At 46.5% G+C, this 23,790-nt stretch overlaps 1 protein-coding gene and 2 long non-coding RNA genes across 5 annotated transcripts; 2 read left to right on the top strand and 1 right to left on the bottom strand.

Annotated features, from left to right (window-relative positions):
- Positions 1-894: 894 nt before the first annotated feature.
- On the bottom strand, positions 895-14,505 carry LOC142069139 (C-type lectin domain family 2 member B-like). Of its 2 annotated transcripts, none has more exons than XM_075119551.1 (6): positions 13,945-14,505; positions 9,183-9,299; positions 7,741-7,842; positions 4,804-4,994; positions 2,447-2,550; positions 895-2,232 (listed from the first exon to the last, which is right to left on the bottom strand). In XM_075119551.1, the coding sequence occupies exons 2-6, from the start codon at positions 9,277-9,279 to the stop codon at positions 2,124-2,126; spliced, it is 603 nt and encodes a 200-aa protein (XP_074975652.1). In that variant the 5' UTR covers positions 9,280-9,299; positions 13,945-14,505; the 3' UTR covers positions 895-2,123. The 2 variants fall into 2 exon arrangements, with proteins under 2 accessions (XP_074975652.1, XP_074975651.1); XM_075119550.1 differs by having other exon boundaries at positions 9,183-9,361; positions 13,945-14,502.
- LOC142069141 (uncharacterized) lies at positions 11,912-14,296 on the top strand. The gene is made up of 2 exons (XR_012664981.1): positions 11,912-12,129; positions 13,833-14,296. It is a non-coding gene; the product is annotated as an uncharacterized LOC142069141 (long non-coding RNA).
- A 222-nt stretch (positions 14,506-14,727) lies between the features above and the next one.
- Positions 14,728-19,941, top strand: LOC142069140 (uncharacterized). Of its 2 annotated transcripts, XR_012664980.1 has the most exons (5): positions 14,728-16,928; positions 17,588-17,676; positions 18,150-18,258; positions 19,272-19,361; positions 19,737-19,941. It is a non-coding gene; the product is annotated as an uncharacterized LOC142069140 (long non-coding RNA). The 2 variants fall into 2 exon arrangements; XR_012664979.1 differs by having other exon boundaries at positions 14,728-17,676.
- Positions 19,942-23,790: the final 3,849 nt, after the last annotated feature.

Genomic DNA, 23,790 nt, shown 5'->3' on the forward strand with positions numbered 1-23,790 from the left:
GGGAAATGGGACAGAGAGGAGTGGGCAGTGGGCGGGGCCTTGGGGGAAGAGGTCACGCGGGGGTGGAGCCTCGGGGAGGAGCACAGGCGGAGACAGGGGGCGAGGGCCACGGTCCAAGTACCAGGGCCCCTTCTGAGTGTGGGCTCAGCACCAGTGACAACATGCCCCCTCTCACTGGCATCTCCCATTGGCTAGCTCAGGCAAGGAGACCCTTATCCAGCTGGCTGTTGTGGTTTCCCATTTGGAGGCACCTGTCTCTCCCCATTCACCTAGGATCACGCGGGCTTGAAAAGCATCTGGGCCATTAACCATCTTTCGTGCAGCTGTTCTGCAGCCAAAAGGAACCTTAGAAAGGTTCACCTGCCCCTGGGAGAGGGATTTAACCAATATCCTTCCTCTCCACTCCTAACCATCACAGTTACCTGAGTTTGCTGTGTCCTCTTTCTATGAAGACTTTCATCTTGCATGCTCATGTACCAGTGACTCACAGTCACAACAAGGCTCTGATCTCAGTTGGAGCAGGGACTGTGTCTCCCTGTGTGTCTGTGTAGAGCCCAGCACAACGGGGCCCTGATCTCAGCTGGGGCAGGACTGTCTCTCGCTGTGTGTCTCGGCAGCCCCTGGCAAAACGGGGCTCTGATCTCAGCTGGGGCAGGACTGTCTCTCCCTGTGTGTCTGGGCGGCGCCCGGCACAATGGGGCCTGGATCTCAGCTGAGGCCTTTATGCACAGCCATAATACACAATGACTCATGATAACAATAATGGAGAACAAGGCCCATGAAAGGACAGTCCAGGAGCCTACCAGTGCATATCCTTCGGTGGCTTATGGCTATATTTGTCACCTAATCACAGCTACCGCTCACATCTTAGTGAATAAGATCCAATACACAAAGTGTCTCTCCCATTTTCTTTATTGACTAAGATAAGAATGCCTGTTGGGGAATTGTTTGTGCAATTGCTTGATCAAGGGTTCTCAACCTTTTCCACATCAGGAGTGACTTCTCATTTAACACTATCGGAAAGGTGGTGTGGTTACAGCCCTTTTGTAACAGCCAGTTTGCAACATTCAGGTTGAGAACCCGGGTAGGAGAGGTATTGTTTCCAGAGGAAGGGAAGAACATAGTGTTTTCTTTGATGGTTTTTGTAGTTGGTCATATGTAAAAATATATTAATATCCAGAAAATTAACTTTTACGTTACTTGAAGGACCTAATTTGGACACTCTGGAACATTATTTGAGACCTGAGCTGGTCAGAATATAGGGCAGACGTTTTGTGTAGAAAACTTCAAATTTTATATCCAAACTGAAATATTTTGATTTAGAAATGCTGATTTAGCTAAACAAAGAAAAGATGAAGGGGTGACTTGATTACAGGCTATAAGTATTTACATAGGGAACAAATATTTAATAATTGGTCTTCAATCTAGCAGAGAGAGGTAGAATATGATCCAATGGCTGGAAGTTGAAGCTAGACAAATTCAGACTGGAAATAAGGTGTAATTTGTAATGGTGACGTTAATGAACCACTGGAATAATTTCCAAGGGTTGTGATAGGTTCTCCATGACTGACAATTTTTAAATCAAAATTGGATGTATTTCTAAAAGATCTACTCTAGGAATGATTTTGGGGCAGTTCTCTGGCTGTGTTACCCGGGAGGTCAGACAAGATGTTCACAGTGGTCCCTTTTGGCCTCAGAACCTATAAATCTATGAGAACTACATCTCCCATAATGCATCACATCTCCCCTCTTGGAGAGGGGATGTGCTGTATCATGGGAGCCCCTGTCCATGGTGCATCATAGGAGATGTAGTCCAGGTTGGGAGCTTGGTCCACAGAAGAGATTGGGGGCATGAGGAAACAAAACTACAACTCCCATGATACACCATGGTGGCATTCTCAAATCAAAACATTTTGATTTTCAGGGGTTTGTTTTTTAACAAAATATCAAAAATTTCCGAACCCAATTTTCCATCGAAACTCAAGTGGGTCGACAGTGGTTGACATCTCCAATTTAGAAAGCAAAGTGACAAATAATGTGAGAGTAAGACCTATCAACAGTGGTTTTCATCAATCTCCCTCATTCAGAAGGCCTTTCACTGCCTTTTGCCTTGGTTTTGTGCATCAGGTTGGCCTGCTGCAGACCCAGCGCCTCCCGGTGCTGCATCTTGAGCTGCTGATACCTTGTTCGTCGTTCAGATATGCGCATTCACCTCCTCCCCTTATGGGAAACCTGCAACACAAAGGCCATGGGATTTAAAAAACAAATCAAACAACACCGCTGGAGTCAGTGGGACAGATTCCTGGCCCGCGTAAGTCGTATAGCTCCGTCTAAGTTGAAGAAGTCAATGGAGCTACCCCAGTGCACACCAGCTGAGACTATCTCCCTGCACGTTAGTCGCCTTAGACCAAAATGATAGAAAGGGGATGCAAAGAAAGGGACTTACAGGTCGTTGAACGGAGTGCCATTTACCCATTTCCAGGGCTTGTCTTCTTCCCTGGTAAGGCCAATCCAGGTTTCTAAGCGTCCCTTATAGCGCAGCATAAAATCCTTATAACAAATAAAAGTGAAAATGAAAATTGTGCCGTACATATTACTGAGAAGCTAAGAGAGGAGATACAATAAAGACACAAGTGTCTGCATCACATTCCACACATGTAACTAGTTTACGAGACCACCAGACTATGCAATAACACAGTGGTGCTCAACCAGGGGCCCACGGCCCCCTGAGGGGCTGAAAGCAGGTTTCATGGGGCCCTCCATGCATGGCCGGCATTAGATTCGCTAGGGCCCAGGGCAGAAAGCCAAAGCCCCACCACATGGGACTGCAGCCCGGGACCCTGAGCCCCACCATCCGCCGCTGGAGCCTGAGCAACTTAGCCTTGCAATGCCTCCTAACACCAGCCCTGGCTTTTATATGCAGAAAAACAGCTGTTGTGACACAGCTGGACCGTGTGGAGTTTTTAGAGCATGTTGGGGGAGCCTCAGAAAGGAAAAGGTTGAGAACCCCTACAATAGCACATATCAAATAATGAAAAAAAAAATCCAACAGTTTTTTTTATACTTGGAACTTATGACCTTGTGAACAATTTTAACATGCCAATTATCCCCAGATGTATTCATTGAAAAATAGACATTTAGGCCGGATCCCACAAGGGATTAAAGAGGGATAACAAATTTAAATGAACGAGGAGTACTTCTGGCACCTTGGAGACTAACACGGCTACTACTCTGAAATTTAAAAGAGTCAACAGTGTGATGCTATGGGCAAAAAAGTCTAATATCATTCTGGGGTGTATGAACAGGAGTGTTGTGTGTAAGAAACAGGAGGTCACTGTCCTGCTCTACTCAGCACTGGTGAGGCCCCAGCTGGGCTACTGTGTCCAGTTCTGGGCACCGCGCTTTAGGAAAGATGTGGACAAATTGGGGAGAGTCTAGCGAAGAGCAGTAGAAATAATCAGAGGGTTAGAAAACATGACGTATGAGGAAAGGTTCAAAGAATTGGGAATGTCTTGAGAAGAGAAAGCTGAGGTGGGGACATGACAGCAGTTTTCAAATATGTAAAAGGTTGTCATCAAGAGGACAGCGATCAGTTGTTCTCCAAGTCCACCAAGAGTAGAACAAAGCTTAGTTTTGCTTGACCAGTACAGAAATCAACAACAAGGTAAGATCAGCTCTAATCTTCCTCCCCGCCCAGGAGTGACTGCTCCTAGAATTCCTCCTTCTGGATACTCAGCCCTCAACCTAGATCCTCTCTTAAGAAAACCACTCTCACTTCACTTATTTGTGGGATGAGTTGATGATCCACCTGCCTCAGAGAGTCAGCATAATCTATATACAGTAGAATCTCAGAGTTACAAACACCAGAGTTATGAACTTACTGGTCAACCACACACCTCATTTGGAACCAGAAGTACACAGTCAGGCAGCAGCAGAGACCAAAAATACAAAGCAAATACAGAACAGTGCTGTGTTAAACATAAACTACTAAAAATATAAAGGGAAAGTTAAAAAAAAAAAGATTTGACAAGGTAAGGAAACTGTTTCTGAGCTTGTTATATTTAAAAGCAGATGGTAAAAAGCAGCATTTTTCTTTTGCATAGTAAAGTTCCAAAACTGTATTAAGCTGATGTTCAGTTGCAAACTTTTGAAAGAACCACCGTAACGTTTTGTTCAGAGTTATGAACATTTCAAAGTTACAAACAACCTTCAGTCCTGAGGTGTTTATAACTCTTTGAGGTTCGACCATAACCCTTTCTTGGGCGCGTCAATGCCAGCCAACAGGGGGCAAATATTGCCAGTTTTAAAATAGTTTTATTTCACTTTCCAGTTGTTTCTGTGCTAGTTATTTTTTTTTTAAATGGTGATGTACTGCAGTTATGTAGCTTGTCTAATTATTAGATGAATTCCTTCAGAAACTTTAAAGTGTTTTGCTTAGGAATATTGAGACGGTGTAGGAATTTGACTCCCAGAATATTATTAAGCCCATGATTCTGCTCATATACTACAGAGATGAGTGTGGCATAAGAACCTATCTAGATTGGACTAGAATAGACTCATCTTGAGCAGCCCCCTGCCTCTGTGAGTACAGGAATCTATCTGCCTGGAGCTCACTGTCGGATCAGGGCCTTAATTTGGCTTCTCATCATGAGACCTGGTACTGAGGCATCTCCTTGTTCTAGAGTTGCTGAGCCCTAGCATAAAATATTCCTCAGGTTTAACTATAGAGTTATGAGCAGCACCTCCTCAATCATTACCTAGCGATTGCCAAACCCAGACTATCGGGATCACAGAGTTTCTCACCTTTTCCTCCAGGGTGTCAACTGTAGCCAGGGAGGCACTGAGCGAAGAGCAGTTGTTCTGGCTGGAATTCCAATCCCCATCGATTTTTGAGAAATAGTAGCATTTCCATTGGTATGTTCTCCCTTGAAACCCGATCCAATTGACTGGACATGTGGTAGCGGCATGATTTGGGCAGGGCCTACTTCTAACCACTGAAAAGGAAATTAACACAACAGTGAGGATCTTTCCCATCCCCTCTCTGTACAGAATTCAGAGGCAAAGAGTGATATTCCACCCTGGACTGAGAACCTGTGGACATGGATTATACCCCACACCCACTTAAATTCTCCAAATAGGATGCAAGTGGCACAAAGTTTGTGTGCTGGGTCTATACTTGGGTGAATTTTATCCTCATGGACAAGGATATAAGAATGACCATGCTGGGTCAGACCATCTAGCCCAATATCCTGTCGGATGTTTCAGCGGGAATGAACAGAACAGTGCAATTATCAAGTGATCCATCCCCTGTCATCCAACCCCCAGCTTTCAGAAGTCGGAGATTTAGGGCCACCCAGAGCATAAGGATGCATCCCTGCCCATCCTGGCTAATAATCCTCCATGAACTTATCTAGTTCTTTTTTGAACCCAGTTATACTTTTGGTCTTCACAACATCCTCTGGCAATGAGTTCCACAGGTTGACTGTGTGTTGTGTGAAGAAATATTTCCTTTTGTTTGTTTTAAACCTGCTGCCTATTAATTTTATTGGGTGACCCTTAGTTCGTGTGTTATGAGAAAGGGTAAGTAACTCTTCCTTATTCTTTCTTCACACGGTCATGATTTTATAGATCTCTATCATATCCCCCCTTAATTGTCTCTTTTCTAGGCTGAACAGTCCCACAAAGCTTTGACGCTGCATCATGAAAGACTACGGGAGCTTTGCCGTTGATCTTAATGGGAGGAACGCAAGGCCCCAAATCCCCAGTATAAATTCCATCATAGCACATTAGCAAGCAATGGAGGTGAGTGGCTTAACGTGCAATGCACATGCAAGCTGGAAACCAGACACAAGAGCGTCAGGCTGACTGTGGGGTTTTATGAAATGGGTATGCAAATACTGTGGAATAACATTGTCATGGGGGACTAGGCTTTTAAGGAGAGACAGGAACTGCCTGATCTGTGCCATAAATAATTTAGGGCTTCCCAGCCTGAGGGGGTGGGACTAAGGGGGCTGAAAGAAATCAATCTGGAGTGGAACCACAGAGAGTGGGTAAGATTCTATGGAAGGGTCTGAGCCAGGGTCTGCAGGAGACTGTTACTCCAGCCTGCGGGGGTGGGGGTGGGGGAATTCTCCATCCCAGAGACACAGAAAGTTAACCCAGAAGGAACTGGGAACTCACCCTGGAGGGTGGGACTTTTAGTTGGACTTTTGTTACCCTGGAAGGGTGTTACATTTGTTTGTGACTTAGCCGGAGGGACCAGCCTCATTTCCAGCAGGTAGTTGCCCTCTCTTAGAGCTGTTGGTCCAGGCTCTCTGCAGACTCAGGCAGATATGTCTGGAAAACTAAGGATGCCCATCTTGGTGAGGGAAACTGAGGCGGGGGGGGGTGCCATTTGGCTAGCAGAGGCTGCTATGGGTTGGTCTGAAATCACATGAGATATTTTCCCGGCTAAACACTAGGTAGGCATCAAAATGATGATCTCAGGTGCTGAGAACCTATTTATATGTGCAGTTATGATACATGCACGTGCAGACAGGGGCATGCATTTTTGCACCCAGGGGTCTGGCTTTCCTATCTGCAAACGTGACCTTTCAGGAATGAAAAATGCCCTTAAATCTCTATCAATTTTACATGTTCTAGGAAAATCTCTGTCATTGTGCCCCATTTATGATTAGTTAGTGACAGCGGTGTGCGTGGAATGTTACAGGTCGGAATTAAGATTCAGTTATTTCCCAGAGGAACCTACAGTCTAATATAGACAAAACACTACATGAAAAAAAGTGTTAAGTTTGTAAAGTCAAACACGCAAAAGTTAGTCCAGGAGGCTACTCAAAGTCCAAGCCTCTAACAAATCTCTACTGAGCATCTATGAATGGAAATTTTTAAAAGGCTTATGACTTGTCTAAATTTGGGTGGTTTTTCATGGGAACTGCCAGGGCAGGACCTTGACACAAAGGGTCACCGAACTTAACTCAGGCTCTTCCCCAGGTTTTAGCCCCCCATCCACAAAGGAAAAAACAATAACGTGTTTGGAGGTGATTTAAGTCCACAGTGGCTGGGGGATGGATTAGAATCCAGACTCTGGTTTAACTCAGGCCGGAACCCACCAACTTAGTACGGAAGATGCAGGCTAAATTGCTCAAGTGAATGAATTTATGAAAATCATTCAAGTGCTCATAGTCGTCCAATGTCTTTCCCCACAGCGCCCCCTGAAGGACAGACAAGTTCTCCCACAAGTGACTGGGAAGGAATCCCAAAGCATCTTGCCACAAAGAATCATGGGATACACCATCAGAAGTCCTAGAGAGACATGGGAAGCACATAACTAGTGAGGACACAGTAACTCGGGTAGGGCTTTGCTGTGGGAATGCTTGCACCTGGGCGAGGCTAGCCTGGGTGCTCAGACTTGGGTGTCCATCATCTGGGTTATCTGCGCCATGTAGACATACCCAAAGCCAACGCCCCTGTCAAATCTCAAGTCCCTTCTCCAAGGCACAGAGGCCCTAGAGATTCTCAACTAGAAGGTTGTAAGAAACGGGGGTGAAACAACCAGTTCACAATTCAGCAAGAGGGATGAAGCAAAGCAGAAATGTCAGACTTCAGGCTCTTTGCTTTCCTATCGCATTGCTGGTTCAGCACTACTAAGGTTGGGGAGGCTGGATTGTGCATCTTCCATGATTCTGACTGTGAAGGGTAAACAAACACCAAAAACTCAATTAGGAATTGCTGTCAACTCACCTGCCAAAACAATAATAGCAATAATGAGAAAAAGTATAAACAGGACCGTGACTAGCCTATAATATTTCCAGAGGATACGGCAAAGCCAGAAGTTAGATTTATCTGAAAAAGAAAAAATACATTATTGTTCCTGAGGCTGCTTTAGGAGAGATAGAGGAAACATATTTATCAACAATGTCCTGCAGCCAAGTCCCCAGTGGCCAAGTATTGTTTTGCAAACACTGTTATGAACTGTATTTGCCAGTAAATCCTGGGAAATGTAATATTGTGCATTATAGCCAGAGCCCTGTTTATTCTACAATTCTATGGCTGCAGGATTCATACCTTGCTGAATAACTGTGCTCCAGAATCTGACCTTTAGTTTAAAAATACATATTTCTAGTCCTTGTGGCTTCAAATAACAGCTTGAAAAGGGGACATGAGTGCAACCAATGCAGCAGTATCTGCCTGAGTCTGCAGAGAGCCTGAACCAACAGCTCTGAGATAGGACAATACCCGATTCATCACTATGAAGTATTAACTCTGAAACCTAGAGATAACAACGTGACACATGTGGAAAATATAGGAAGTGAGTGAAATAAGCTGAATTTAATATAATAAGAGCTGGTTGAAAAATGAACAATTGCAGAAAAACTGTGAAATTGTTTTCATTTTGCTGCGGTTGAAATCCCCTTTCCATTTTTTTTAATTTTGCAATTTTTTTTTCAAAAATTTCAATTGAAAAAAAGGAGACTCCCCAAGATGAAAACCATTAAATTAAAATGTTTGCTAAAAGCATCAATAAAAGTTTTATTTTTTAAAAAGCAACTTTTTATTTAAAAAAAAATTGACCAGGGCTTTTCATATTAAATAGCACAGAGGATGCTGCACTCATTGCGTTATCTTTTTCATATTTAATTCCACAACAGCTCACATTTTTAATTTATCTGACACCACCGGAGAATTTCCACCGGATGCAACAGAAACCAGGAATAGTGAAGCAGAATTTAAACCCAGGTCGCCACAGAGTACATAGGGACTGGGCTATAATGTTATATTATAGAACAATTAGTTTGGAGATGTGCATTGTTTTCTAAGAAGTGTGAAGGAAACACTACTGAGCATCTGTGCAGCTATTTCTTGTCCTCCCACGCTTACTAAATAGGATCAGACAAGAACACGGTCTGAGTCCTGCCAGAACACTCCGGCACACTGTTCTGGGACTTTTGTTGGGAGGAGATCAGTGTTCTGGTACGTCGGTTCAAAGTCCAATTATCAGAAGTACTGGAATGTTGTGAACATCATTCTGGCTCCCCCAAAAAGTGCCAGAATGTGACCCCAGCATTTCTTTTTTCAGGCCTTGAGCACTGGACGAGAAAACCTTTTGATTAAAGGCGCACTGTAAACACAGCAATACTTTCCATAATTCTTTATCATTCTTCCACTTGCGAAGCTTCGCTTACCTGGTCTGGTTTTTGTCTGTGAGCCTGCAGGGTTAGTAAGAGCTTTGGCTGTGTCTTCTCCATTCTCTGTTTGATCCATGTAGCAAGTGGGGCACATTGCTTTCCCGTGCCTTCTGGCTGCAATCAGTATCGAGACACCACTGACTTCCTAAGGAAACTACAATCCATCGGTGATCTTCCTGAAAATACCATCCTGGCCACTATGGATGTAGAAGCCCTCTACACCAACATTCCACACAAAGATGGACAACAAGCCGTCAGGAACACTATCCCCGATAATGTCACAGCAAACCTGGTGGCTGAACTTTGTGACTTTGTCCTTACCGATAACTATTTCACATTTGGAGACAATGTATACCTTCAGATCAGCGGCACTGCTATGGGTACCCTCATGGCCCCACAGTATGCCAACATTTTTATGGCTGACTTAGAACAGCGCTTCCTCAGCTCTCGTCCCCTCATACCCCTACTCTACTTGCGCTATATTGATGACATCTTCATCATCTGGACCCATGGAAAAGAAGCCCTTGAGGAATTCCACCATCAACCTCATCTTGGACCAGTCCACACAAGAGATCCACTTCCTGGACACTACAGTGCTAATAAGCGATGGTCACATAAACACCACCCTATACCGGAAACCTACTGACCGCTATTCCTACCTACATGCCTCCAGCTTTCACCCTGACCACACCACGCGGTCCATTGTCTACAGCCAAGCTCTACGATACAACCGCATTTGCTCCAACCCCTCTGACAGAGACAAACACCTACAAGATCTCTATCAAGCATTCTTACAACTACAGTACCCACCTGCTGAAGTGAAGAAACAGATTGATAGAGCCAGAAGAGTACCCAGAAGTCACCTACTACAGGACAGGCCTAACAAAGAAAATAACAGAACGCCACTAGCCGTCACCTTCAGCCCCCAACTAAAACCTCTCCAACGCATTATCAAGGATCTACAACCTATCCTGAAGGACGACCCATCACTCTCACAAATCTTGGGAGACAGGCCAGTCCTTGCCTACAGACAGCCCCCCAACCTGAAGCAAATACTCACCAGCAACCACACACCACACAACAGAACCAGTAACCCAGGAACCTGTCCTTGCAACAAAGCCCGTTGCCAACTGTGCCCACATATCTATTCGGGGGACACCATCACAGGGCCTAATAACATCAGCCACACTATCAGAGGCTCGTTCACCTGCACGTCTACCAATGTGATATATGCCATCATGTGCCAGCAATGACCCTCTACCATGAACATTGGTCAAACTGGACAGTCTCTACGTAAAAGAATAATTGGAAACAAATCAGATGTCAAGAATTATAACATTCATAAACCAGTTGGAGAACACTTCAATCTCTCTTGTCACGCGATTACAGACATGAAAGTTGCGATATTACAACAGAAAAACTTCAAAACCAGAGTCCAACGAGAGACTGCTGAATTGGAATTCATTTGCAAATTAGATACAATTAACTTAGGCTTGAATAGAGACTGGGAATGGCTAAGTCATTATGCAAGGTAACCTGTTTCCCCTTGTTTTTTCCTACCCTCCCCACCCCCACTGTTCCTCAGACGTTCTTGTTAAACCCTGGATTTGTGCTGGAAATGGCCCACCTTGATTATCATACACATTGTAAGGAGAGTGATCACTTTAGATAAGCTATTACCAGCAGGAGATTGGGGTGGGGGCAGAAAACCTTTTGAAGTGATAAACACCCATTTTTTCATGGTCTGTGTGTATAAAAACATCCTCACTGCATTTTCCACTTTTATGCATCCGATGAAGTGAGCTGTAGCTCACGAAAGCTTATGCTCAAATAAATTGGTTCGTCTCTAAGGTGCCACAAGTCCTCCTGTTCTTTTAATGAACTGTGTGTTATTCAAAGGTGGTGGAGCTAGTTTCTGTTATCAAGTGTCTTATAGTACCACCTAGAGGCCTCGACTGAGATCAGGGCCCCAACAACCTAAGTACTGTATACCCACGTCATAAGAAGAACAGGAGTACTTGTGGCACCTTAGAGACTAACCAATTTATTTGAGCATGAGCTTTCATGAACTACAGCTCACTTCACATCATAAGAGACAGCTATAAGCAATGCTGGCCCTGAGCTTTCTCCCATAGTCAGGATCTCCCATCGGTTCGCACCCGCACAGCACTGGCCATAGCAGTCATTAAGGCTGCCTAAGTGTTTCCATCACAATCCCCTGTTCGATCACTTTCTGAGACTTTCACCTGTCCGTCTCAAATTTTCCATGTCAGGTCTGGCTCAGGGGACATTTTTCCAGATTTTGAGCAAAAGCGGTTCAATGTTTTTGGGGGGGGTGAGAGGAGAATAAAAGAAATATACATGTTCCCCATTAATTATATCGCTCTTAATATTAATAATAATAATAATAATTTATGATTATTGTTATTACCCAAAACAATTTGTCAACATCGACACAAATTCATAAAACCTTTTGGGGTTGCCAAACCTGCAAAAAGCTTAGGATGAAAAATATCAGCCAGATCTAGCAGCGCAGGTGCCTCCCACATTCTAATACAATGGGGAGCGTCAGCTCCAGAGCCATGTAGGCGGGAGGTAGTTGTGATGTCAGGGATGCTACAGCCCAAGCTCCATTTCCATGGGTGAGTTAAAGGCAATTGCCTTGGTGTTGGGGGTTCTGACCAGTAGATTTCAGAGGCTGGCTGTTTTCCATGGCAGAACTGAACGTGCTCCTCGCCCTACCAGGAAGCTGACTTGGCAGGCAGCCCAGAGCAACTCAATCAGACTGGAAGTCATGGTGGGACGGAACTAAGAGCTCATGGGAAGGAAGAAAGAGCTGGCACGGTGCCCAAATTCCTCACTGCACCACTGTTGACTCAGTCTCTACCCGGTGCAAGTGAAAGTGGAGAGAACACGCTGGGAGTGAAGGGAGAGAGTGAAACAGGTGAGATGGGACTCTGTAGACAAAGGCTGAGAGCCTGGCAGGTGCTCCTAGCCCCAGGATATCTCATGGGGCTTTGCTGAGGGACTTGGGAAGGAGTGAATGGAAGAGGATGATGGAGGGCGGAGTGGGAGGAGACACAGGGAGGAAGCAGAGAATGGTCAACCAGGAGTTAAAGTATGGAGGAAGCATCAGTTTCCTCTCTGCTAAAAGCAGAGCGAATGTGCCCTTTCCTCACCCCTGAACCACTCCCCACAGCCGCCTGTCCTCCAAGGATGGCACATTTCAATCCCTGCTCTCAGCCACGCTGAGCCACAAGGTGCGTTCTTACTCCTCCTCCCTGCCTCTGGTGGGTGACGGGAGTCAGGGTGATGGAGAAGCACATGATGAAATTGGGGCCAGGCTGAGAAAAGTACATTGGGGATAGAAAGGCTCAGAAAGGCATAGAAAGGGTCAGAGGAGGAGAAGGGGGAGACTCAGAGGGAGGGAGGGGAAAGAAAGGTTTATCATGGGGAGGGGAAATGAAAAATTGAGGGGACGAGAGGAGCAGTCATAGAAGGTAAAAAATATGGAATGAACACACACACATACACGCAGTTTACTACTTGGCTGGCTTGAGGGTACAGATTCCTTCTGGACACTTCTCACCTCTTGGCAGCATTCTCTTCCCTTCCTCCAAGTTGATGCAATATCATGTGTCCACTTGACAGGGACATCAGGATAACCTGTCACGTTTCTCTCTTACTTTTATTTTCTTTCACCACCCTCTCCCAATAACAACAACATGATGTAGGCCAGTGGCTCTCAACCTTTCCAGATGACTGTACCCCTTTTCAGGAGTCAGATTTGTCTTAGAATCACAGAATCATAGGGTTGGAAGAGACCTCAGGAGGGCATCTAGTCCAACCCCCTGCTCAAAGCAGGACCAACCCCAACTAAATCATCCCAGTCAGGGCTTTGTCAAGCCGTGCCTAAAAAACCTCTAAGGATGGAGATTCCACCACCTTTCTAGGTAACCCATTCCAGTGCTTCACCACCCTCCGAGTTAAATAGTGTTTCCTAATATCCAATGTCTTGTATACCCCCAAGTTTCACCTCACTTAAAAAATGACTTGCTTACAAAATCAGACTTAAAAATACAAAAGTGTCAGGGACATTAGTACTTGAAAATGGCTGCCTCTCTCATTTTTACCAAATAATTATAAAATAAATCTATTGGAATATCAATATTGTACTTACATTTCAGTGTAATATAGAGCAGTATAAGCAAGTCATTGTCTGTAAGAAATTTTAGTTTGTCCTGTCTTTGCTGGTACTTTTTATGTAGCCTGCTGTAAAACTAGGCAAATATCTCTAGATGAGTTGATGCACCCCCTGGAAGACCTCTGTGTACCCCCAGGGTACACATACCTCTGGCTGAGAACCACTGAAGCTAGGCAACCTTGCCTTGAAGAGAGATTGTATCAATTAGTCTGGTTGCTTAGCTAGAGGGGCATGGGACTTTATAGAAAAATTAAAGTCTCCAAAATCTTACAATCTAAATTTTACACACACCCACCCCTTCAGTGCTCTCTCCCCTGCTCTATGTGGGAAATCCGACATGTTACATTTCAGAACTAAGGCCTAACATACTTCCCTGATACAGAATGGAGATATATATATATATGTAATGTAGAGTCACACGCCCATTTCTTTCTTTCTCACAGTGCCCCACCATACTATCTATCTTAAGGTTTTATCTTGCTACCCATCTCTGCAATATCCTCTGACTATGGGACTAACTCAATCCCTCTGCACAATACAAGAGTCACGTCTTACCTGAGAGATGAAAGCTGCTCAGCAGAGAGAGGAGTGTGACCCTGAGAAAGGATCAACGAGCAAAAGGCCCCAGAAAAGAGTGAGGTCACCCACAGGGTAACAGTCGTAAACTCCTGCCAATTGAGAGTGATATTCCCAAGATCAGCTGGGAGTCAGAAACTGCATGAACAGATCAGAATGTTACGGCAACAGATGTGACTTGTTGTGGTGAGCTGAGGATCTGACTCACTTGCCTCCAGACGGGTTGTCAGGGTGTGTGTTGCTGTGTGGAGTTGATTTTTTTTGTTTCTTGTTTCAGTACTTCCCCTGAGAGTGTGGGGAGGGGCAGAAATAAAACAAATAATGAAATGGAGTCTGACTGGCCTTTGAAAATGGTGTAAGAAATCCCAGACCCTGAGATCTCCATGTCTGGGTGAGATCTGTGGGTTCTGGCGGGGCAGGAGGCGTAACAGGGGGAGGGGGATATTGGCCTGTGTCCTTCCAGAGGCTGATCCAGCGGTCTAGTTTGCCATTTTAGGGCAGCAGGGAACTCTTACAAATGCAATATAAGCAAACAGCTGTGTTAAACCCTGACTCTGTGCTGCTCCAACACCCCACAGAGCAACAGGGGATTTCTAGAGACTTCGGCCTTTGTTATTGGGTGAAGGAACCAGTACGTATTAACCCTTCACCCGCCCCAGTCTTCTTTTTTGGAGCTCTGGCATCTACTGGATGAAGCGGGAATTGAGCTCTTCTCAGAGCACAGCAAGGCCAGGAGGGAGAGGGAGCTGCAGGGGTGGGGCAGTCAGATTCCTGCCACTAGGGCAGGGAAGTTGAGGGGAGGGGGCATAGAGCCGGCTTTACCTTCTGCTGGATTCTCCCTGCCCCACTCTTGAGGAAACCCTGGGGCTGGGCTGGGCTGAGCTGGGGAGGCAGGTTCTCATGCCCTCCAAATCCCAGGGCAGCCCACTGGCCTGGATCTGACTGAGTCACCGGGGCGCTGAGCAGATGCAGCGTCAGGGAGGCTGGAGCCCTAAGTCCAGCCAGGATTCAGCTGCCAGAACCGCACTGACTCTGGCCGCCCAGCCAGAGATGCATCCGGGATCCACTTTGGACTACAGGGGCTGAGCCCAGCCTGACTCCAACCCAGTCTGTGGTGCCGATGATCGCTGGGCTTGGCACAAAGCATCTGTGCTTCTCACCAGCTCCTGCAGATTATCAATCCCGGCCAGGGAGGCAGCGTGTGAAGAGCAGTTGTTCTCGCTGTAGGTCCAGTTCCCTTCGGCTTTAGAAAAATAGTAACATTTCCCTTGGCTCCTGAACCAGCCATCCAGGCACCAGGAGGCAGCAGGCGGGCATGGAGGAGATGGCTTAGATTTTTCCACTAGGAAAAAAACGAAACACTGGGTGAGAGATCGTCCCTTCTCATCTCTGTGGAGAACAAGCAGGAACAGAACCAAGAACTGCCCGATCAGATCAGACTAGTGGGATAGATGGGTTGGTCTGAGAGTGGCCGACAAAAGCTGCTTCAGACAACATGGCCCTCCAATCCCATTATATTTTTTGTTTGAGTTTCTTATAATACACACATTGCAGTAGTGCCAGAGGCCAACCAGGTCACAACCTCCACCGTGCTAGGTGATGTACAAAGTGTGCAGTGAAGGGAGTGGTAAAGTTGAGAGCAAGGGAAGAATATGCCCAGCTGGGGTGCCAGAAATGGGGGGGTCAGGGGCTATGTATGAAGAGAGAGTCCCTGAGTGTAAAAAAGAGCAACAGAGGGGACTGGAATCGGGAAAAGAGCGACTGTCTTGTGCTCTCTGGCCTGAACGACTGGGACTCAGAAGATCTGGATGCAATTCCAAGCTGTGCCAGACTCCCTGCCTGGCCCCAGGTGAGTCACTTAGCCCAAGATCCACAAAGGGACGTTGGTGTTCGATGTTCAGCATTGCAATGCCAAGCATCGATTAGCCTAGGACAGGGGTCCCCAATGCGGTGCCCGCGGGCGCCATGGTGCCCACCGGGACATTTTAGTGCGCCCGCAGGACACCGTGCCACCGAAATGCTGCCGCCGAGAGCGGCCGCCAGAGAACCGCCCGCCAAAATGCCGCCGAGAAGCGTTGCCATTTATCGGCAGCATTTCGGTGGCGACGCTCCTTAACCGGCACCCACCACAGCCTTCTGGGAATAGCAATTTTCCTAGTCAAATTTGTAATGACTGGCAAACACACAGAGAGACTGGAGGCCAAAGTGAGAAACATAAAATTGCATGGCTCTTCATTTCATTGCCTGAAACTGAGAAGCTGGATAAGTGATGAGGTACATTTAAGTACCACTAATCATGTATTTGTTGACGGCATTGATTCAGCAAATATTATTGAAATTGTGCCTTTTCTTTCATCACGTGTTGTAGGTTATTGATGCATATTTGAGCTGTGTGGTCGAGAAAGCAGATGGAAAGGTCAGCTACTTACTGGGATGGTACACGAAAGTGTACATGGAGTCAATAAGTAAACAATCACGTGAATATGTCGCACAACATATTTAAGTCCGAATACCCTTGAAATATCAACATAAACCTGAAATTGCAACATTTCAGTGTATTTACTGCTGCCAAACATTTACTGAAATGTATTTGGAGGTGCATATCGGACATACAATACTAGACTACCTGTGGGCCACAGTTAGTGGCTGTACAGTTTTGCTGTACAGTTCAGTGGGTCCGTTAATTAAACACAAATATGCGAACAGCTTAGTCGGTTTTTACATTAAGTAAGACAGACCACATTGATTACAAATCTTTTTGTTTCTACAGGACTCTCTTACATACCTGATTGGTAACACTAAGGATCCCTTGCATGTCTGTCTATGTTAAATTCATTCTGTTCTTGATGTGCCAGAATTATTAATGCATTAATAACTTTGTTGACTGTCAACAGGTACAAGCCATCTCATCAGTAGTTTCCACTGTCATTCTCTCAGGCAGAGCTCCACAAATGAAAGGGAAGGTAAATGCTAACACACTTTCATACGTAGCATGAGCAAAGCACAGTTTCATTCAGTGAGTTAAACACAGGGTGAAACAGCAAATACACTGCGATGTTTGATGTGGAGGAGTACTCTACTAGTAATACAGCTAACGAAATTGGGAAATACAGTATAATGTACATTTCATGGTGTGCTTCACTGGAAACTATAATTGCTTTTCTATTTTTTTTTAAATAAATACAGAGTGAATTACTTCAAAATGATATATTGTTGCTTCCTTACCACACACTAGGTCATTGGGTTCTTGCGGTAAGATGTTTTGTATTGTAATTCTGGATTATGGGCAATAAATGTGGTATTAAATAAGAGATTTGTAATTTGTAATGATATAATTTCCTGTGTTGCGGGTTTTCAGTGAGTTCAGTGCATGCAAAGGAAAGTGGAGTGTGAATGTTAAAAATAAAATGCTTCTGTTCAAGTTTCGTTGATAATGTAACTTGGAAGAATGCATTCTGTATTGAATTGATCAATGATTTCACAATATGCTTTTCTCTTGTGTGTTACTGAGACATTACAAACGAGAATATGTTAATTGCATAATGATCTTTGATAAATCAGTATAAAATTTTTGAAATAATCGCATTTCCAGTATAGTTTGTGAATATATTGACACTTACAGATAGCCTTGGTGAAAAAAACGGAATTGTTAATAATTGACCCCTTGTGTGACGAGATGAGATATGAAAGAACATGCCTGAGGAATTGAAGGTGATTTATTAGATACTTACTTTTACAGTAGACCTGAACTGTTCCACTGAAATTTTTTTAAAGGGAATGTAACAATAGTGAGAGTAATATCTTCCTGTTAGCTACAACTAAAAATTGAAACAGCATGGACTTGTACTAAATATGCTTAGTAACGGACTTTGAGTGAACTTGTGTGATTTGACTGGGGCGAACGACTTCACAGGATGCGGACATGAAACGGTAGCATGTTGCATGACTGAGAATGTGTTATTATCAACACGGGGCACGGCAAATCGGGTGATACATTGTGTAAGAGTGAGACAATCCTATGAAAGCAAGTGTGAGTATATATGTGAGCAATAAGTCATTTCAATCATTCATTAAAAAGAGCTAGAATTGATTTGTATCTATGTCCAGAAAGTGGAGGGAAAAAAAAAAAAAGGAAAGAAAAGCTCATTTATGCAGTCCGCTAATGTACTCTCTAAAAATTTCAGAAACTTCATCAAACGATTAACTAGAAAATCCTCATCTGATTGGAATAGTAAAATTGTTCAGCATCCCAGACAAAGTGATGGCCACAACTGCGGACCACTCATCTTCAAGGTATTGAACACCAAATTGCCATTATCATTTGTTATGTACGTGTAATTATCCAGGGTGACAGTAAATGCCAGAGATTACCAGTGGGCACTGCACTGGCATCCTTGCCAAGGTGTGTGGGGTGGGCTTGTGGCCCCCAGAAGGGATGCGGTCTCCGGCGGAAGGTGCGGTGCTGGGGGCCAGATTCCACCAGCCAGCCCTTCCTGACAGCTGCTGCTGCTGCAGTGGCCAGGAGCACCAGGCTCTTGTAAATTGCCAGAACACAGGGCCCCTTTTGCTCCCCCACTGTCGGTGGCCCTGCCAGTAGCATGCAACAGCGTTGCCGGACCCTATGGCAGGACCGCTGACGCGGGGGGAATGTGATAAAGGGGACAGCGATGTTAAAGCATAACGCACTGCCAGAGAGGAAGTGTAACGTCAGCCGTGTACGGGCCGGTACCTGTGGCCGGTTCTTACCGGTATGCTGGACTGGTACACTTTCACCTCTGGTAATTATGATGTTTATTCTAAATATCAGTGTTGTTAGAAACTTATTTGCAGCACAAAGACATCAGTACGGTAGAAACAACTCAAGAGGCTAATACGGCATTTAGAAAACATATAGCAATTCTTCTAATGAAAGAGTCAAGTAATTACTTTCTACCATGTACTGTGGACTCATTAGGTACATGTGAAGATAACAGGAAGAGTGGAATTATGTCACGTAGCAGACAGTTATCTTAATATCCCTGAAGTGGGATATCTCACAGGTCTGGTTCTGTAATGGTGACTATGAATCAATAATATCTTCAAGTACTCAAAAATCTGAATGGGGTGAATGGTTGCTATTGATCGACCAGTTGAATGAAATTGGTATTCTTATATACAGGTGCAGTAAAGTAAAAATTTGAGAAAATATGACTCACAAAAAAGAAAAAGATACGTTCAAATCAGTGACGGATTAAAATATTGACATTAATTAATACATCAAGATTTGCATTTTCAGTGTTGGTCGTAACGTATTCATCATTTCATAGGGCTATATTTATTTCCAAGAAAGCGTGGAGGACTACTGCATATACTGCAACCTTGTCAACTGTGAAAAGGAAAGTGAGGCTTGCACGATGGTAAGAAACATAGAACTGTATGAGAAATAAATGCCATAAACTGCCTAAGGATCATGATTCTTGTAAAAATTTCACATCAGTAAACATTTTCATCATGCTGATAGGCATCTGTTAGGTACTGCTGACATGTGGAAGGAATAGCATGGGTGAATGCAAAGTATGTCAGGTTTCAGAGGAACAGCCGTGTTAGTCTGTATTCGCAAAAAGAAAAGGAGTACTTGTGGCACCTTAGAGACTAACCAATTTATTTGAGCATGAGCTTTCGTGAGCCACAGCTCACTTGAAAGGTGCCACAAGTACTCCTTTTCTTTTTGCAAAGTATGTGTAACATTATAATTTCTGTGATTTCATTTTCTCAATTGTTACTTATCAAAGGCCCAGTGTGATTCTTGCAAGAGGTGGACACACATGCCCTGCATTACAGAAGGAACCAATCAAGACTACTTGACTGATGAGAAGAAAGGGTACAACTGCAAAAATTGTGCATAGTTCCCTTCTTTACCAAAAAGAAAAAAACCCCCAAAACCCATTATGTTTAAATGTCTCTTGTTCAAAACATAATGCAACCAAAAGAAATTTTTTTATTTATATACCAGATTATAATAATAAATGTTTTTCATTTGAAAAAAGATATTCTCGGTATTTGTGTCCATGTGTATAATGCAAATTCTAAAAGCAGCAAAGGGGAAGCAAATCGTGAGTGTTTTTGACCACAAAACCCCATCCCTCCTGATTTGCAACCATCCCTGGACCAGTGACAGGTACATGGTCAGCCAAGTCATTGGAAATAAGCAAGGAGGAAGCCAGTGAATAAAATCAAAGGGGCACTGTGGTATCACCTTGTGCTCATGGGCATGCTCGGTACCCCCAAACCTCACCTCCCTTTTCACGTATCAACTGCGCACATTAGCTAGGAGGGAGGGAATTGAGACTGTTTTCGAACAAAAACCCCATCCCTCCTGATTCACAACCCCTGGACCAGGCGGTAAAATCAATTTGGCACATTAGCAAGCAGGAAGCAAATCGTGAGTGTTTTTGACCAAAACCCCATCCCTCCTGATTCGCAACCCTGGCCAGGCAGTAGCAAGTCCTGAGAAGTAGCCAAGATGGTCACTTTGCATGGCAGAAACTGCACCTAGTTGCAAAAGGGGAGGGTTGAGATTTGTGTCCTCACACCGGCTCAGCCGGCCGGGGGATTGGGCTGGCCGCTGGAGCAGTGCACATCAATGTAGGGCACCAGGAAATTTGGGGCAATTTGCCCTCCCTTGCAGCTGCGTACTTTGCGTATGGGTAAGGGTGGCCCTGTGTCTCAGCACAGAGCCGCTACGCCTGAGCTCTCACAGCCGTGCTGTGGGGCTATGTAAACAGGGCTTTCCCCTCACCCCCGCGGCGGGCTGTGCAGAGGAGGATTTAGCGTTAACGGGGCCCTGTGCTCAGCTTCATTCTTGGGGCCCCTCCTTGGGACCCAGCCAAGGAAAAGAACACTCGCTCTGATCTCCCCCCCCGGACCCTCTTTTTCATTCTTTTCTTCATCCTCCTCCTATAAGTAATAGGAAGTAAATGAAAAAAAAGTGAGGGACCTTGATTGTTCTTGTAGCCTAACTTATTTTTCACAGACCACTTGAAAATTGCCGAGGGTCTCGACGGCCCACGTAGTGATCTTCCCAAATATTCTTTGTACCATTAGCCAACTAGTGTAAAGCGCTTTGGATAAGGGTACTTTATAAAAAAAAATGTAAAAGAACATTGGGGTGCAGGGTCTGACCAGGAGTTAGGGTGTGGGAGGGGGCTCAGGGCTGGGGGTGCAGGGTCTGGGAGGAAGTTAGGGTACAGGAACAGGCTGGGGGTTGGGGTGCAGGGTCTGGCCAGGAGTTAGGGTGTGGGGGGGGGGGGCTCAGGGCTGGGGGTGCAGGGTCTGGGAGGAAGTTAGGGTACAGGAACAGGCTGGGGGTTGGGGTGCAGGGTCTGGCCAGGAGTTAGGGTGTGGGAGGGGGCTCAGGGCTGGGGGTGCAGGGTCTGGGAGGAAGTTAGGGTTCAGGAACAGGCTGGGGGTTGGGGTGCAGGGTCTGGCCAGGAGTTAGGGTGTGGGAGGGGGCTCAGGGCTGAGGGTGCAGGGTCTGGGAGGGAGTTAGGGTACAGAAGCAGGCTGGGGGTTGGGGTGCGGGGTCTGGCCAGGAGTTAGGGTGTGGGAGGGGGCTCAGGGCTGAGGGTGCAGGGTCTGGGAGGGAGTTAGGGTACAGAAGCAGGCTGGGGGTTGGGGTGCGGGGTCTGGCCAGGAGTTAAGGTGTGGGAGGGCGCTCAGCGCTGGGGGTGCAGGGTCTGGGAGGAAGTTAGGGTACAGGAGCAGGTTGGGGTGCAGGGTCAGGCCAGGAGTTAGGGTGCAGGAGGGGGCTCAGGGCTGGGGCAGGCGATTGGGGTGTGGAGTGCTTACCTGGGGCAGCTTCTGTTTGGTGTGAGGGGTGCAGGTGGGGATGGGGTGGGGGTGCAGGAGCTCCCGTTTGGTGCTCAGGGCAGGGGTGCAGGAATCAGGGCAGGGCAGGGGGTGTGTGGGGGCTGGGGGTATGTGGGGGGGTGCAGGAGTCAGGGCTGCGAGAGACTTTTGTCTTTTCCCCTCCCTTTATTGTCCACAAACATCCACAAATGCTGCTGATTGTTTTGTCCACAGAACTGGCTTCCGCCAGCATCCCACAATGCGACCGACAGAACCTGGCTCTTCCCTACCCATGATCAATCTAGCTGGCCATTAGATTGCTCCGGACCCTGGACTGGTAACTGGTAACTATAACATCGACTGGCGGGGGGACAATGGGGGTGTGTCTAAGTGTGTGTGTTTATGTCAGCATATGCTAGCTGCCTTACTATTGTATTCTCAATAAACACGGCGTATTGCCTTACCCCTGAAAAAGGTCCTGTGTGCTTTTTATAAGCGTAACAGCTGCCCTGGCTCCTGCCGGACTTAGTGGACTTAGTGATGGACATGGGGGGGGGGTGAGGGCTCCGACTGGGGGTGTGGGCTCTGGGGTGGGGCTGGTGATGAGGGGTTTGGGGTGCAGGAGCGGGCTCTGGGCTGGGGTAGGAGGTTGGTGTGTGAGAGGGCGTGAGGGTGTGGGCGGCTTGGCGGGAGGCGGGGTTTGCGTGAACCGTCTGGGGACACCATCCTGGGAGCCGGGTGTGGGTCGGCGGAGGCCTTGGGGCCCTGTAGGCTGCGGTGCGGGGTGAGATGTGGCTGCAGCGGGCCAGGGCCACCCGGGCTGAGCGTTGGGAGAGGGCGGAGGGTGCCGCTGGCTGCTCCACGGTGGGGGCTGGTTTGCCGCGGGCGGGGAGTGGCGCTGGTTCAAGCCCCGACGGGAGGGCTGGTTCGAGCCCCCCAGACCCTTCCCATGACATCCTCCTCATGCTTGCTCCTAGGAGGGCTGTGTGTGTGTGTGTGGAGGATCTTCTCCCCCATCCCCCCAGGTGGGTGCATGACTCTCCCAGAAGGGATGCTCCCTAAGGAGCAGTTTAAATAAAAAGGCCGGGGAAATATCAGGCTTATTAATGTGCTAAAGAGACTGTGACGGATGCATATAAAACCAACCAACCAAACCACATTAGAAATGAACTCTAGAGTAAGAAAGGGGAGGTGAACAAAAGTGCTGAGATTTGCTCAGTGACAAGAAACGGCCCAATGGTGGCTGGCACAAGAGGTTGGGAGGTGGCAATGCTGGCGACTGACAGAATTTTATCTACAAGACCCAGTTGTCTCTCCCAATGCAGCAGCATGGCAAGGGTTAAACGGGAAATATGCCCCAAAAGCACCCTCTGAAATGTAATGCTTTCATTGCCCTGAGGGAGCCGCACTGGGGGAGTTACCCATAAATTATTTCTTATTCATATTACAATAGCACATAGACCTCCCTCCCTGCTGCCACCAACCAAGATCCCTTCCTCTTTCCTATTATGGCCGACAGCACACAGAGCCACACCCTTCCCTACAGTCAAGATGAGGGGCCTGTTCTGCCCCGCGCTGCCCAGACACACAGGGAGAGACAGTCCCTGCCCTGGCTGAGATCAGGGCCCCGTTGTGCCAGGCGCTGTCCAGACACACAGGGAGAGACAGTCCCTGCCCCAGCTGAGATCAGGCCCCCACTGTGCCTGGCGCTGCCCAGACACACAGAGAGACAGTCCCTGCCCCGGCTGAGATCAGGGCTCCGTTGTGCCAGGCGCTGTCCAGACACACAGGGAGAGACAGTCCCTGCCCCAGCTGAGATCAGGCCCCCACTGTGCCTGGCGCTGCCCAGACACACAGGGAGAGACAGTCCCTGCCCCAGCTGAGATCAGGGCCCCGTTGTGCCGGGCGCTGTACAGACACATAGGGAGAGACAGTCCCTGCCCCAGCTGAGATCAAGGCTCAGGTTATCAGGCCCCATTGCCTCGAAACTCTTCCACA

The sequence above is a fragment of the Caretta caretta genome, chromosome 14, assembly GCF_965140235.1.
Source record: "Caretta caretta isolate rCarCar2 chromosome 14, rCarCar1.hap1, whole genome shotgun sequence".
Classification (NCBI taxonomy): Eukaryota; Metazoa; Chordata; order Testudines; family Cheloniidae; genus Caretta; species Caretta caretta.